The sequence below is a fragment of the Dipodomys merriami genome, unplaced genomic scaffold, assembly GCF_024711535.1.
Source record: "Dipodomys merriami isolate MVZ:Mamm:240054 unplaced genomic scaffold, mDipMer1.0.p SCAF_29, whole genome shotgun sequence".
Classification (NCBI taxonomy): Eukaryota; Metazoa; Chordata; class Mammalia; order Rodentia; family Heteromyidae; genus Dipodomys; species Dipodomys merriami.
The window spans coordinates 5,687,796-5,702,222 of record NW_027204381.1 but is presented as its reverse complement, the minus strand read 5'-3'; the positions used below and the strand labels follow the sequence as shown (position 1 = coordinate 5,702,222).

Below are 14,427 nucleotides of genomic sequence, written 5' to 3'. Positions count from 1 at the left end.
TAGCTACTCAGGAGGCTGAGATCTGAGGATCAAGGTTTAAAGCCAGCCTGGGCAGGAAGGTCTGTGAGACTCTTATCTCCAATGAACCACTCAGAAAACTGGAAGTGGCGCAGTGGCTCAAGTGGGAGAGTGCTCGTCTTCAGCTGAAGAACTGAGGGACAGCGTTCAGGCCCAGAGTTCAAGCCCCATGACTGACAAAAAAAAAGAAAGAGAAAGACAGAAAGACAGAGAAACAATGAAAGAAAGAAAGGAAGGAAGAAAAGAAAGAAGGAAGGAAAGAAAGAAAAAGAAAGAAGGAAAGAAAAAAAGGAAGAAAGAAAGAAAGAAAGAAAGAAAGGAGGGAAGGAAGAAAGGAAGGAAGGAAGGAACTGCATTCTAGGCTGATGGTAAGGATGCTAAATGACGCACACAATGACATCACCTAGCTTAGAGCCTATATGAAATCACCTAGCCCAGAGCGCACAGGGAGAAGGCAGGAAGGCACAGGGAGCCCGCAGAGGGGAGAGCCACAATTGTGGTTGTGGATAGTTTGCTGCAGGCAACAGCACTAACTGGAGAAGAATTAAGGTGAGCAGAGGCTGAGGGTGTGAGGACACAAAGGCACCCTACTTTTACTTTGCTCAAAGAGCCAGAACAACCTCTTGTTTCATGTAAGGAAAAATGTAGGCACAAGGAAGTTCCCGAGTTCACAGAATCCCAGCTGCCAAAGTAGGTCACTTTAACCTATACTTCTGCCCACAGCACATCCTGCCTCCTGGGAGAGGCTCTGGATAAGAGGCAAGAACCTGTATCCACAGGAAGTCTCAGGGCTAGAAGCCCAGAAAAGAACAAAATTCACACAGATCACACAGGGTGAGGGAAGCAGGGTTGGGAGAGCACCATCTGCAAGGCAGCCCTGGAGGCTCAGACAGCTCTACCTATAACAGGGCTGTAGGTGATACCTCCAGAATCCATCTGGCTGGACTGTACAGTAGACGACACTGACAACTCTCTTCCTTTCCTGGACATCCTATAGGATATCTTGATGCTTCTTCTTTCTCCCATTCTTCTTTTTGTCTATTGTAGGGCTTGAACTCAAGGCCTGAGTGTTGTCCCTGAGCTTTTTTGCTCAAGGCTAGTGCTCTACCACTTTGAGCCATATCTGGTTTGCTGGTGGCATTTTCCTGCCCAGGCTGGCTTCAGACTGTGATCCTCAGATCTCAGCCTTCTGAGTAGCTAGGATTGCAGGTGTGAGCCACCCGCATCTGCTGCATTCTCCCATTTTTTCACTTTGCTCACTGACCTTGCCCCTTCTCCAGCATGTTTTCTGTCCACATCTCCTCAGGTATCTCTGCTCTGTATCTTCTCCACTCATTCCCGTTCTACCTTATATGAATAATGGCAGCTCCATTCTGACACATGGTAAGTGAAATCTCTCACCATTTCCACAACTGTGGGAGAGAAACGGGGGCGCATAGATAAGGATAATGCCATCGCTGGCCTTGGCTGGCAGAATGAGAATCCAAATACTGACTGATGCTGATCACAGATCCACACATCCCACTGCAGTTTTAAAACGCCCTAATGGTAACTTACAAGCATCCCAGACTTGAGGAAGCAAATAATGCTGCCAGCTAAAAACAGATAAAAGGCCCAGACTGTTTGACCTTCCCCCCCCCGCCAGTCTTGGGGCTTGACCTTGGGGGCTGGACGCTGTCCCTGAGCCTCTTTGTGCTCTCTACCACTTGAGCCACAGTGCCATTTCTGGATTTTTCTGAGTAGTTTATTGGAAAGGAAAGTCTCACAGGCTTTTCTACCAGGGCTGCTTTGAACCGTGCTCCTCAGATCTCAGCCTCCTGAGTAGCTATGATTACAGGCATGAGCCACCAGCACCCAGCAACTTTTGAGACCTGTCTTGTAAAGACCTGTGGTTATAGACTGAGGTGATAAAAGTGTGCAATCCCGGGTACTGAATATGGGTTCGATGAACCCTAAACCCAACTCACTGTCTTCCACATAAAGATGTTCTCCTGGTCATGTCCTATCCTGGTTGATGAATAGTCTTACTGTCCACTCTATTCAAGCTGGACCTGGATCACCCCATGTTTTCTTTCCTCTCCACAATCAATCAGATTCTAAGTCCATCCAGCCTCATTAAGCCTTCTCTTTCTTTTTTTTTTTTTTTGGTCGATCGTGGGGCTTGAACTCTGGGCCTGGGCGCTGTCCCTCAGCTCTTCAGCTCAAGGCGAGCGCTCTACCACTTGAGCTACAGCGCCACTTCCGGTTTTCTGGTGGTTTATTGGAGATAGGAGTCTCACGGTCTCTCCTGCCCGGGCTGGCTTTGAACCGCGATCCTCAGATCTCAGCCTCCTGAGTAGCTAGGATTACAGGCGTGAGCCACCAGTGCCCGGCAAGCCTTCTCTTTCTAATGAGCTTCCTGCCATCTCAGCTGTGCTCCAGATCTACGTTAGGTGGTTCCCCTGCTTCTAGAAATCTGACCACATTAGTCTCATGCTTAAAGTCACTTAAGGGATTCCCACTTCCTATGGCAATCACTCTCAGATCTGGCAGTCATTTGGAAAAGACATTTTTCAAATGCATATGTTCCAGCTCCACTCCTGGAAAGGTCAGATTGAGTCGATATGGAATAGAATCTTAGGCAGGCCTGATGATCCACAGGCCTCCTCGTGGCACCTGCCTGGTTGTACAGAGCATGCCCTCTGACCTGTGTACCTCAGGTCCCAGTTGCACCAAACACGTTGCAGCTCTCCAGATGCAGCATATGTTTCAAGTTACCCATGTCTCTAGACCTGATCTCCTCTGCTTTATCCCCCTGGCAAACTCTCATCTGTCAAATCAATGTAAGACTCAACAGAGAGGACCACCACTAACTACGCTGGTTCCTCACTCTGCTTCATCATTGCAGCTTTGTAGCCCACCAGAGAACTTGTACCATGATCACAATTGCCTGCCTGTACATCTGACTTTCCTGCTAGACAGTAAGAACATTAGCAAGGGACCATTACTTGGGTGTCCTCCCAGAGCCTAGCAGAAGCCCTGCGAAATACAGTGAGCTGGGCACTGGTGGCTCATGCCTGTAATCCTAGCTACTCAGGAGACTGAGATCTGAGGATCACAGTTCAAAGCCAACCTGGACAGCAAAGTCCCTAAGACTCTTTTTTGTCGGTCGGGGGGCCTGAACTCTGGGCCTGGGCACTGTCCCTCAGCTCTTCAGCTCAAGGTGAGCGCTCTACCACTTGAGCCACAGTGCCACTCTGGCTTTTTCTGCTTATGTGGTGCTGAGGAATTGAACCCTGGGCCTCATGCATGCAAGGCAAGCACTCTACCACTGAGCCACCCTCCCAGCCCTGTGAAACTCTTATCTCCAATTAACCACCAGAAGACTGGAAATGGCGCTGTGGCTCAAGTGGTAGATCGCCTGCCTTGAGCTGAAGAGCTCAGGAACAGCGCCCAGGCCCAGAATTCAAGCCCTATGACTGAACAAAAAAAGAAAAAGAAAAAGAAAAAGAAATATAATGACTGTTGTCAATTAAGCTACATGCTTGTATACGTTCTAGAAATAGCCAAGAAGGAATGTATGCATGTTCCTGTCACTCAGGAGTTGGAAGGCTAGAGGAGTTTCTGTTGAATTATTTTCCAAATAAAACTGTGCAATGGTGCATACTAAGGTAGTTCCATGACTCAACATCAACTGCTTTTTCTGAGTAGTTTATTGAAGATAAGAGTCTCATGGACTTTTCTGCCTGGCTGGTTTCAATCCTCATATCTCAGCCTCTTGAATAGCCAGGATTACAGGCGTGAGTCACCAGTGCCCAGGCTGGGTCTTTCTTCTGAGCCAAGAGAAGAATGGCTATAAGCTTCCCACGTTTGAACATTCTCCTGCCAGGTATCCTGAAGCTTGGGCCAATAGTGAGAAATACTCAAAGAGAACAAGAGTCAGCAACAATGAGAAAGAGTCAGTGAGAGCCAGGGAGTAGGCAAGGAAATGACTCACCAATGTGCATTCATCATATTTAACTGTGAGTATCCACATGGGGCCTATTCCAGGCAGAGGCTCTGGTTGGCACTGGGCCTAAGACCAAGGAACCATCAGGATCTCTGAGCTAAACAGTCTTACATCTGGCCCAGCCAGAACACTCCACACAAAGACCTGTACTAAGTGAACATTAGGGACAATGGGTACTGCCTTCTGAGAAATGAATGCAAGGGCAGGCAAGCACTGGAAAAGTTTTTAACTCAGACCTGGCTTCAGCAAAATGGATTGCTGTAAGACAAGAAACAAGAAAGAGGCTAGACCCAGCTGGCCTAACCCAACACCCATCTTTACCCACTCAAAGACCTTTAGCCAGATCATAGTGATCCAGAGACTGTTATCAGGGCTCCTGTAGAAACAAATTCCTTCCAGACTAGACTGCTCAGGTTCCCAGAACCTCAGTGGCATGTCCGGCTACTCATGGAGTCCCCAAGCCATGAAGCCTGCTCTAGCCATACAATAAGAACTGGAGATATAGTTAGTTCAGAGGTTCAGAACCTGATTAGTAAGCATGAGGCCCTGAGTTCAAACCCCAGTAACACACACACACACACACACACACACACACACACACACACACACACACACACACACACACACACACACACACACACACCTGCAAACCAGCACCTGATTAGTAAGCATGAGGCCCTGAGTTCAAACCCCAGTAACACACACACACACACACACACACACACACACACACACACACACACACACACACACACACACACACACACACACACACACACACACACACACACACACACACACACACACCTGCAAACCAGTAACCAGCCCACCCTAGGATTCTTCTCCATTGTTTTCCTCTACTGCAATCTCACATATCATATGGGCTTAGATTTTTGTATGCTGATTCCACACAGGAAGTAAGCTCTACAAGGCAGGGATATGGTCTCCTGTGCCCACAGCCTGGCCCCTTAGAAAGCCCCAACAGAGGGCCATGAAAAGGGAGACAGGCATAGGAATGCCACCTCACATCCGAGCCTCAGAGGCTATTCACCTGGATGCTGAGGCTCTGTGACTCCAGGTGGGGTAAGGTGATGTTCTTGTAGTCTTCTCCTGTCTCTCGGACCAGACGCAGGTCCTGGCGCAGGTACTTCTGCAGGTGTTTCTCCGTGGCAGGGTATACTACAGTCGTCTTGACATCTGCAATGACACATCATAGTCTCACTCGAAGGTAAAGTCCATTCAATTCATGAGCTGATGAGCCTCAATCAAGAATCTGGAAAGCTGGGCGCCGGTGGCTCACACCTGTAATCCTAGCTACTCAGGAGGCTGAGATCTAAGCATCAGGGTTCAAAGCCAGCCTGGGCAGGAACATCTGTGAGATGCTTATCTCCAATAAACCACTAGAAAACTGGAAGTGGCTCTGTGGCTCAAGCGGTAGAGCGCTCGCCTTGAGCTGAAGAACGCAAGGACAGCACCCAGGACCACAGTTCAAGCCCCATATGACTGACCAAAAAAAAAAAAAAAAAAAATCTGGAAAACACAAGGCTTTCATGGAGAGATTCCTGGGCCTCACATCAAGCTAACCTCTGCTCTTCCCCTCCAAATTCCTAGCATGGGAACCAAAGTTCTTTAGCTCTTTTCATATACAAATTTCTAGGTATATAGTTTTCCAAACCTGAAGCTGAAAATGTGGTTTACAATCCAGCAGCTCCCTGAAAGCTGGGATGTGTGGGACAGCACAATGGTTCACAGTGCACTCTGGAGCAAGACTGGGTCTGTGTTCAAGTCCTGGCTCTTGTCTGTTCCTTCCTTACTGAAAGTGGGATCGTGGCCCCAGCTGGGAATTTGGTCCAGTTATTTAACCTCTGTGCACCCCGATGTTCCCATCTGCCAAATGAGAATAGTAACAGCTCCTATGTCATAACACTGGGAAGATTAAGCAAACTAATTACCTGTGAAGCACTTAAAACAATGTCTAGCACAAGTAAACACTGCACAAATGCTGGCCATGTATAATCCAGGGTTTCTCAACCTCGGCGCCCTGGGCACTCCTGGCTCTGGTGGGGAATTGTGCTGCGTACTGCACCATGCTCCATTAACAGCATCTTTCACCTCTTTCCCTGGATACTAGTGGCTCCTCCCCAGAGCTGTGACAAACTAATATGTCTCCAGATGTTTATAAGTGTCTCCTGGGGGGGCAAAAATTGTCCCCAGTAGACAACAGGGGTTTTCATCAGAAGGAAACCTACAGTTTTCCTGAACAGATTGTCGGCTAAGTACTTTGGTTTAACATCTCTTGGCTGTGGTTAAGTCCCTTTCTCTATTTTACTTAACACCTGGTGCAGCTATAATCACCACTTAAGACATTTAGATGGCATCTTTACACAGATCTTCAGGGCAGGGAGAATGGCAAACTGCATTTCAAAATCACTTGGGATGTTTCTCAAAAGATCCGTGGGTTCAGATATACTCAAAAAGAAAGCAACCCAGTGACTCATCTTCACACCTTAAAACCAACCAACTTGTAATTTCAGATTATTTGGACTTCCGGTGCACACTAACCATCCTGGTCTATCAGCTCAGGGTCAAAACACTAAGGTGAGAAGACTCGGGCTCTGGGCCAGGCTACCAAATGACTATTCCTTACTCCTGGATGATCTTGAGCATGTGGCCTCTTAAAGTCTGTTTCCTCACTTGTTAAAGAATCATTACAAAAGTCACCTCAACATTAATGCTTGCCAGGGTCCAGTGGCTCACTCCTGAAACCCTAGCTACTCAGGAGGATGAGATCTGAGGGTCACAGTTCAAAGTCAGACAGGAAAGACCATGAGCCTCTTATCTCTTAATTAACCAGCAAAATAGCCCAAAGTGGGGGTGTGGCTCAAGTGAGGGAGTACAAGCCTTGAACAAAAAAAGCTAAGGGAAAGTGTCCATGCTTTGACTTCAAGCCCCAGCACCAGCAGCACAAAATTACAACAACAAGAAAATTTAATGCTAGCATATTAAGTGAAACTTGATACTACCAAAGACACTAAATGTCATTAAATGCCTGGCTCTGGGGGAGAAGGGCTGGCATTAGCCAAGACGCATGGTACTCATAAACTGATACATTAAATTGAACCCATTTTGTATAACTACTTCAAGAAATTGATTTTTTTTAAGGTGCCTGACCCTGAATACAAGGCCCAAAGCCCTCTTCACAACCCTCTGGAGAATAACATAAAATTGATCTTGCTTTTACTCCTGATTGTTCTCTAATAGCCTGTACTCAGAAGCCAAATACAGCGCTGGGAATGTGGCTTAGTGGTAGAGTGCTTGCCTAGCATGCATGAAGCCCTGGTTTCAATTCCTCAGTACCACATGAACAGAAAAAGGTGGAAGTGGTGCTGTGGCTCAAGTGGTAGAAGTATTGGCCTTGGGCGAAAGAAGCTCAGGAACAGTGCTTAGGCCCTGAATTCAAGCCCCAGAACTGGCAAGAAAAAAGAAGAAGAAGAAAAAGCCACCCAGTACACTGAGATCTCAAGAGATAGGAGCAGGCCTGAAACTAACCAAGGGTACCACCTTTGAACTTGCAGTGGCCTCAAAGAAGAGGCTATGATATCTCCAGTGACCCTAGTGGGTGAGAACAGAGATCTGGGTACCAATCCTGACTGTACAATCACTAGCTGTGTGACCCATGGCTACTAGTCAACCTGGTCTTTGCTTTCTTTTCCTGGCTTCTGTGACCATAGGGTAATAACAATAGGTCTGGGGCGGGAATTTAGGTGGAAGCCATTTAGAAAATACCTCACACAGAAAATTGCTGCTCTAACACTAGCTTCATTCTCCTTGTTTTTGTTGTGTCTTGAGTTGCCTGGGCTGGGCAGGGGTGAGATGAGCCATGGCTGTGGAACTCCCTCGGAGTAGGGGAGAGATGCCTGGGAACAAAGGCAGACCTGATGCTGGAGGACCGCCTAACTTTGTTGGCAATGGACACGTAGCCCTGGGCTCACAGCCTGGGGCTTCTGGCTGTTCTGGAGTTCTGAGAGCAAGTCCTTGTCTGCCCAGGCTTGCCAAGGCCCTAGCCCTGCCACCCAGGATGCAGAGAAACACAGGAATCTCACCAAGCCAGCCCTCTCTTGCCTTCCACCCTTGACAACAAGAACTCAGAGAGAGGCCTTGATATCCTGACTGCTCACTTCCTGTCCTTCTTCCCCCGCCACCCCCCCCCCCCCACTCCCGCTTACATCTCTCACTGAGCAGGGACCCGGCTTCTCTCTCAGACCAGGCATTCTCTCTCAGAATGCTGGTGCCAGGAGCTTCCTACTATGATCTACAAGGCCCTCCTCACTTCATCTACCTGTCTGTTCTGTGCTGCTTTCTCCCCAGCCACTCAGAGCCTTCACCTAGCATCTCTCCCAATCTCTAATAGCCTGTACTCATGATGGCTCCCAACACAGGCAAATCCTCCCAGCAGAGCAGAACGGCTTCCTTGCTCCCTCGCCCCACTCAGAAACTCTGGTTTCAGTCAACTTGAACAGCCCTGGCTAAAGCGGCCCTCAGCCCCTCCCTCCACCTCGGTCTACCCCTTGCTTTTCTGCCCCTGTCACTGTCTGACAGCACAGTGCAGGTCTACTGTCTCACTCTGCCAGGAAGAAAAGAGTTTGCTCTCTTTCTTTTCACAATCTCTCCTTTGCAACTGGACCTGCACCTGACACACAGAGTGGACTTAAGTAAATACTTACCGGACAAATGGACACAGGAATCTGGCCTTTACAGACTTTAACCCCTGGAAGAGCATTTCAAATGTAATTTAAAAACTCTGATTTTAAAAAAAAATCAATATATTTCTCAATGCTGTTTGACACTGGCAGTCTCAAAAAAGAACTGTGGTGTTTACCTAGGTAACTACCAGGCAAAACTCTCACCTGAAGCTGAATTTCAGAAGTTGGATCAAGCATCCATGATAAATAAACGCATAAACTGTCCATTAAATATACACTGGGGGATGGGGGATGGGATATACATGCATAATCACAAAAACAGCTATCCACAGATTACTGATCAACTGCAAAGGATACACAATATTGCCTCACTCAAATAAAGGGAGTTGGCCTCACTTTTTTTTTTTTTCCTGGTCCTGGGGCTTGAACTCAGAGCCCAGGCACTGTCTCTTAGCAAAATTAAGATTAATAGACTTTGCCAGAGAACCACGCAGACATCCAGGTACAGAGAACAAAGAAAGGTTTATTGCCAGGAAAGGGGGCTGGCAAGACTCCTTCTCACAAGGGAGGAATGAGAAGAAGCACCAGCTATTGTCTGGGGTGATCTATATAACCTAGGAGGTTTAGGAGGGGCTAGGAGGCAGAGACCCTGGTGTGGATGTGTGGGCCAGGGGTTTCATCATGGTGGACTAGGATTTATAGCTGCAGCCAAATGGTAGGTAAGGGCCCTGCAACTACCCAGACCTGAAGGTCACTCTAAGGGGCTCTTGTTGCCTTCTGCCACAGAGAAGAGCCATCCCAAGGTAAAGGGGGTTGGAAGTTGATTATTTACTGCCTTTACTACCTGAGCCTAGTGCTGCCTAGGAAGGGAGCATGCTAAGCTGTGGAGAAGGGAAGGAGTGGACAAGGCTATAGGAAGGGCCTCAATTTGCTAACACTGTCCCTTAGCTTTTATGTTCAAGGCTTGAGTCAAAGTTCCACTTCTGGCTTTCTGGTGATTAATTAGAGATGAGTGTTGCAGGCTCTTTTGTCTGGGCGGGCTTCAAACTGAGATACTCAGCTCTCAGCTTCCCAAGTAGCCTCCCAGGTGTGAGGCACTGGAGCCCAGTATTACTCACTCTTTTTTCATTTGTTTTTGTCGGTTGTGGGGCCTGAACTCTGGGCCTGGGCGCTGTCTCTCAGCTCTTCAGCTCAAGGCTAGCACTCTACCACTTGAGCCACAGCGCCACTTCCGCCTTTTTTTGCTTATGTGGTGTTAAGGAATCAAACTCAGGGCTTCATGTATGCAAGGCAAGTGCTCTACCACTGAGCCACCTTCCCAGCCCCAATATCATTTTCACTTTTTTTGGGGGGGGGATCCAGTCATGGGCCTGAACTCTGGGCCTGGGCGCTGTCCCTCAGCTCTTCAGCTCAAGGCTAGCGCTCTACCACTTGAGCCACAGCGCCACTTCCGGCTTTCTTTTTTCTGCTTATGTGGTGCTGAGGAATTGAACCTAGGGCCTCATGCATGCAAGGGTATCTGGCAAAAAAAAAAAAAAAAAAAAAAAAAGAATCTTTTATAACTTCAAAAATGTCAAAATTGCTGAGGGGGAGGTGCCAGTGGCTCACATCTATAATCGTAGCTACTCAGGAGGCTGAGATCTGAGAACCACAGCTCAAAGCCAGCCCTGACAGGAAAGTCCTTGAGACCCTTATCTTCAATTAACCAGAAAAAAAAAAGTCAGAAGTGGAGCTGTAGCTCCTCAAGTGGTAAAGCACTAGCCTTGAGCACAAAAAGCTGAGTCAGTGCCCAGATCCTGAGTTCAAACCTCAGGACCAGTGCACATTCATGTGCACACGCACGCATGGACGCACGCACGCACACACACACACCAGTCAAAGTTAGATGAGTGTCACATCACGGCCTGCAGTCACAGCATTTAGAAGGATTATTTGAGCCCAAGTTCAAGCTCACCCTGGGCAAGGATAAAAACAAAGAAGCCAGCTAAACTGACTCACACTTGTAATCCCAGCCAAGCAGGAAGCAGGGATTGGAAAGATGGAGGTTCAAAGTCAGCCTAGCCAATCTTTGCGGCATGTAGTTGTTGTCCCAGCTATGCAGGAGGTATAGGAGGTGGTGGTCCAGGCCAGCCTAGCTACAAAAAGGCTAGACTGCAGACTCTACAGCAAAAGGGAATGCCGGGTACCAGTGGCTCATGCCTATGAATCTAGCTACTCAGGAGGCTAAGATCTGAGGATTATGGTTCAAAGCCAGCCTGGGCAGGAAACTCTGTGAGACTCTTATCTCCAATAAACCACTAGAAAACCAGAAGTGGCGCTGTGGCTCAAGCAGTAGAGCGCTCGCCTTGAGCTGAATTGCTGAGGGATAGCGCAAACATGAGACTCAAAGTTTAAACTCCAGTATAGCTCCCCCCACCCCCAAACAAAAGGCAAAGAAAGACAAAGAAAAGTTGAGGAACTATTCCGGATTCAAAGAGCCTAAGGAATTGTGACTAATAGGATTAGAAGAGATCTTGTGATTCTGCATCTTGAGATCCTGCACTCAAATAACTTACTGAGTAACAGACTGTACTATGCTTTTCCAATAAGTGCAAGATTTCCTGATCCACAATTTCCTGAAACTGATCATGGTTATTTTTCTTCTAATACTTATATACAGAGAAATATTATTATATATAGAAGTAGAAAAAGTAAATGTGATAAAAGGTCAACAAGAAGTAAGAGTTTATAAAGAAGTTCTTCATATTATTCTCTCTTTCCTAGGACTGAAGTCTTTGTTTTTTGTCTTGGTGTTGGTCCTGGGGCTTGAACTTAGGGCCTGGGCACTGTCACTAAGGCTTCTTTGGCTCAAGGCTAGCACTCTACCATCTGAGCCACAACTATTCTTCCAGATTTTGGACAGTTTATTGGAGATAAGAGTCTCACGGACTTTTCTGTCCAGGCTGGACTTTGAGCCTCAATCCTCAGGGACAGTGCCCAGGCCCTGAGTTCAAGCCCCAGAACCAGCAAAATAAATAACTAAATACATAGGATTTCCTTGGGAAATTTAACTCTAGTTGCCAATGGGTGCTCTAGGCATTATTCTAAGCCCGTTCCATACATGAACTCATCTATATTCTTCCTAACCAAAGTGATTAGAAATCATGATAATCTCATGTCACACAAGAAGAAGCTGAGGCACATAGAAAGCCTGTGGACCTCCTTGGGCTCTCTCTTTGCCAACTGTTGTGTGGCAAGTTGACAGGAGGAAGCCATCTGCTAAGCCTGAGCAGCACCTGGAAATTCCACTGCCCCAAACATTTTCTGGATGGCTTGAGAAGCAACATGGAATTCCCCAGCCACGCCCCTCTGCTGGCATCCTGGGGGGGCGGGGCAGGAATCAGTTCAGGATAGTCTTAAACCCTCAACAACCACTCCTCGAAAACATTCACAATATATTTAGAGAAATTCCCTAGCACTGCTTACAAAGTCCATCCTATCGGTCATGCTTTTAAAATTTTTGTTTGAGGGGCTGGGAAGGTGGCTCAGTGGTAGAGCGCTTGCCTTGCATGCCTGAGGCCCTGGGTTCGATTCCTCAGCACCACATAAGCAAAAAGAAAAAAGCCGGAAGTGGCGCTGTGGCTCAAGTGGTAGAGCGCTAGCCTTGAGCTGAAGAGCTGAGGGACAGCACTCAGGCCCAGAGTTCAGGCCCCACGACTGGACCCAAAAAAAAAAAATTTTTTTTTTGTTTGAATTTTTAACTCAGGTTTCATTTGCACAGGGCATTTAAGAGGCCAATAAAGTTTGCTTTAAAAAACACAACTGTCTAGTTCTTTTTCTCTGCTTTCCCAGCTCAACAAAGGCAGGGCCTCCACCTTTTCTACCCATTTCTGTGCTTAGGATCTTCCATAGCTCTAAATGATACTTTTTTTTTTAAATTTTATTTAATTTTATTTAATTTTATTTGAGAACATACTGTACAGAGGGGTTACAATTACATGGGCAGGATAATGCATACATTTCTTACCAAGCATTGCAGCCTCCTCCTTTGTTTACCCTTCACCTCCCTTCCCAGCCTCCCCCCTCCCCCCACCCAATCATACCCCCTCCCCCCCCCACACCGACATTGTAAAGCTTGCTTTGACATGACATTTTGTACTTCTCATTCAACATCTGTTCCACCTTGACTTTTCTGTTTACTATCACTATACTTAGGGACTGCTCCTTTTGGATGAAAAATGTTCCTCTCTAGCTGGGCGAGAGTGGCTCACGCCTGTCATCCTAGCTACTCAGGAGGCTGAGATCTGAGGATCAAGGTTCAAAGCCAGCCTGGGCAGGAAAAGCCGTGAAACTCTTATCTCCAATAAACCACTAGAAAACCGGAAGTGGTGCTGTGGCTCAAGTGGTAGAGTGCTGAAGAGCTGAGGGCAGCGCTCAGGCCGAGGTCAAGCACCATGAACAACGACAACAAAAAAGAAGAAGAAGAAGGAGAAGGAGAAGAAGAAGAAGAAAGAAAATGTTTCTCTCTTATTTTGGGAGTGTTGGGGTTTGAACCCAGGGCATTCCCTGCACTTGTTAGACAGGCACTCTACCACTGGAACCCATGAGCACACCCCTTTTTGCTTGTTATTGTTTCAGATAGAGTCCTGAGTTTATTCCCAAGGCAGCCTGGACTGAGATCTTCCTATTTACACCTCCCATGTCACAGGGATAACAGGTGCTCATTATCACACCCACTTACTGGGTCTCTCTCTCTCTCTCTCTTTTTTTTTTCCCAGACAGGGATTGAATGGTAAACCTCTTGATCTGTCCCCTCAGTAGCTGGGACTATATGCATGAGCTGCTGTGTCTGGCCAAGGAGAACTCTTTTTCACTAGTCCAAGTGCCCAGGCACACACCAACAAAATATGTGCTCACAGAGAATACCTAAGCCTCATTCTTACTCTATAGCTACCTTAACATTTTAGATAAGTGAGTGATCAATACTGATACTATCACAATGACTAAATGTCACCTACTGAAAATTATACTGTCATTATCTGTCCTTTTTCGCACTACTTTTGGTGTGTGGAATGAGCAACTACTTTTACTTCTTAATTTTCTAGAAAACTTAGTCACTTATTCATCCCCAAACCAGGTTTCCTGTTTTCATAAATCTCCTGACATGATAAAACTGTTCCTGGAACCTCTGTCCCCAGCACTGCTATCCCGGGGATTCCCTTCCCCTTTTTCTGGAACTGGCATGTTTTCTTCTGAAAAGATAACCTTCCGCTTTCTTGCTTTTTCTTATTTTGCTGAAACAGTGTTTTTTGTTTTTGCCAGTCCTGGAGCTTGAATTCAGGGCCTAAGCACTGTCCCTGAGCTTCTTTTGTTCACGACTAGTGTTCTACCAATTGAGCCACAGCACCATTCTGGCTTTTTCTGTTTATGTGGTACTGAGGAATTGAACCCAGGGTTTCATGCTTGATAGGTAAGCATTCTACCACTAGACCACCTTCCTAGCCTGAAGCAGTGCTTTTCCAGCTTCATTCTAGCTTTATTATTGACATTCAAGTCAAGTAGCAGTGGCTCATACCTGTTGTCATCCTAGCTACACAGGAGGCTGAGACTTAAGGATTAAGGTTCAAAGCCAGCCTGGGCAGGAAAGTCTGTGAGATTCTTATCTCCAGTTGACCACCAGAAAACTGGAAGTGGCGCTATGGCCCAAAGCAGTAGAGTACTAGCCTTGAGTGAAAAAAG

The 14,427-nt window shown here is 46.9% G+C and overlaps 1 protein-coding gene across 1 annotated transcript in view; it reads right to left on the bottom strand.

Moving 5' to 3' along the window:
* Positions 1 to 14,427, bottom strand: part of Dcps (decapping enzyme, scavenger) — a 51,582-nt gene that overhangs the window by 10,077 nt on the left and 27,078 nt on the right. The window contains exon 3 of the mRNA XM_070038300.1: positions 5,058 to 5,203. Coding sequence (XP_069894401.1) covers positions 5,058 to 5,203 — 146 coding nt within the window. The remainder of the gene's footprint in view (positions 1 to 5,057; positions 5,204 to 14,427) is intronic.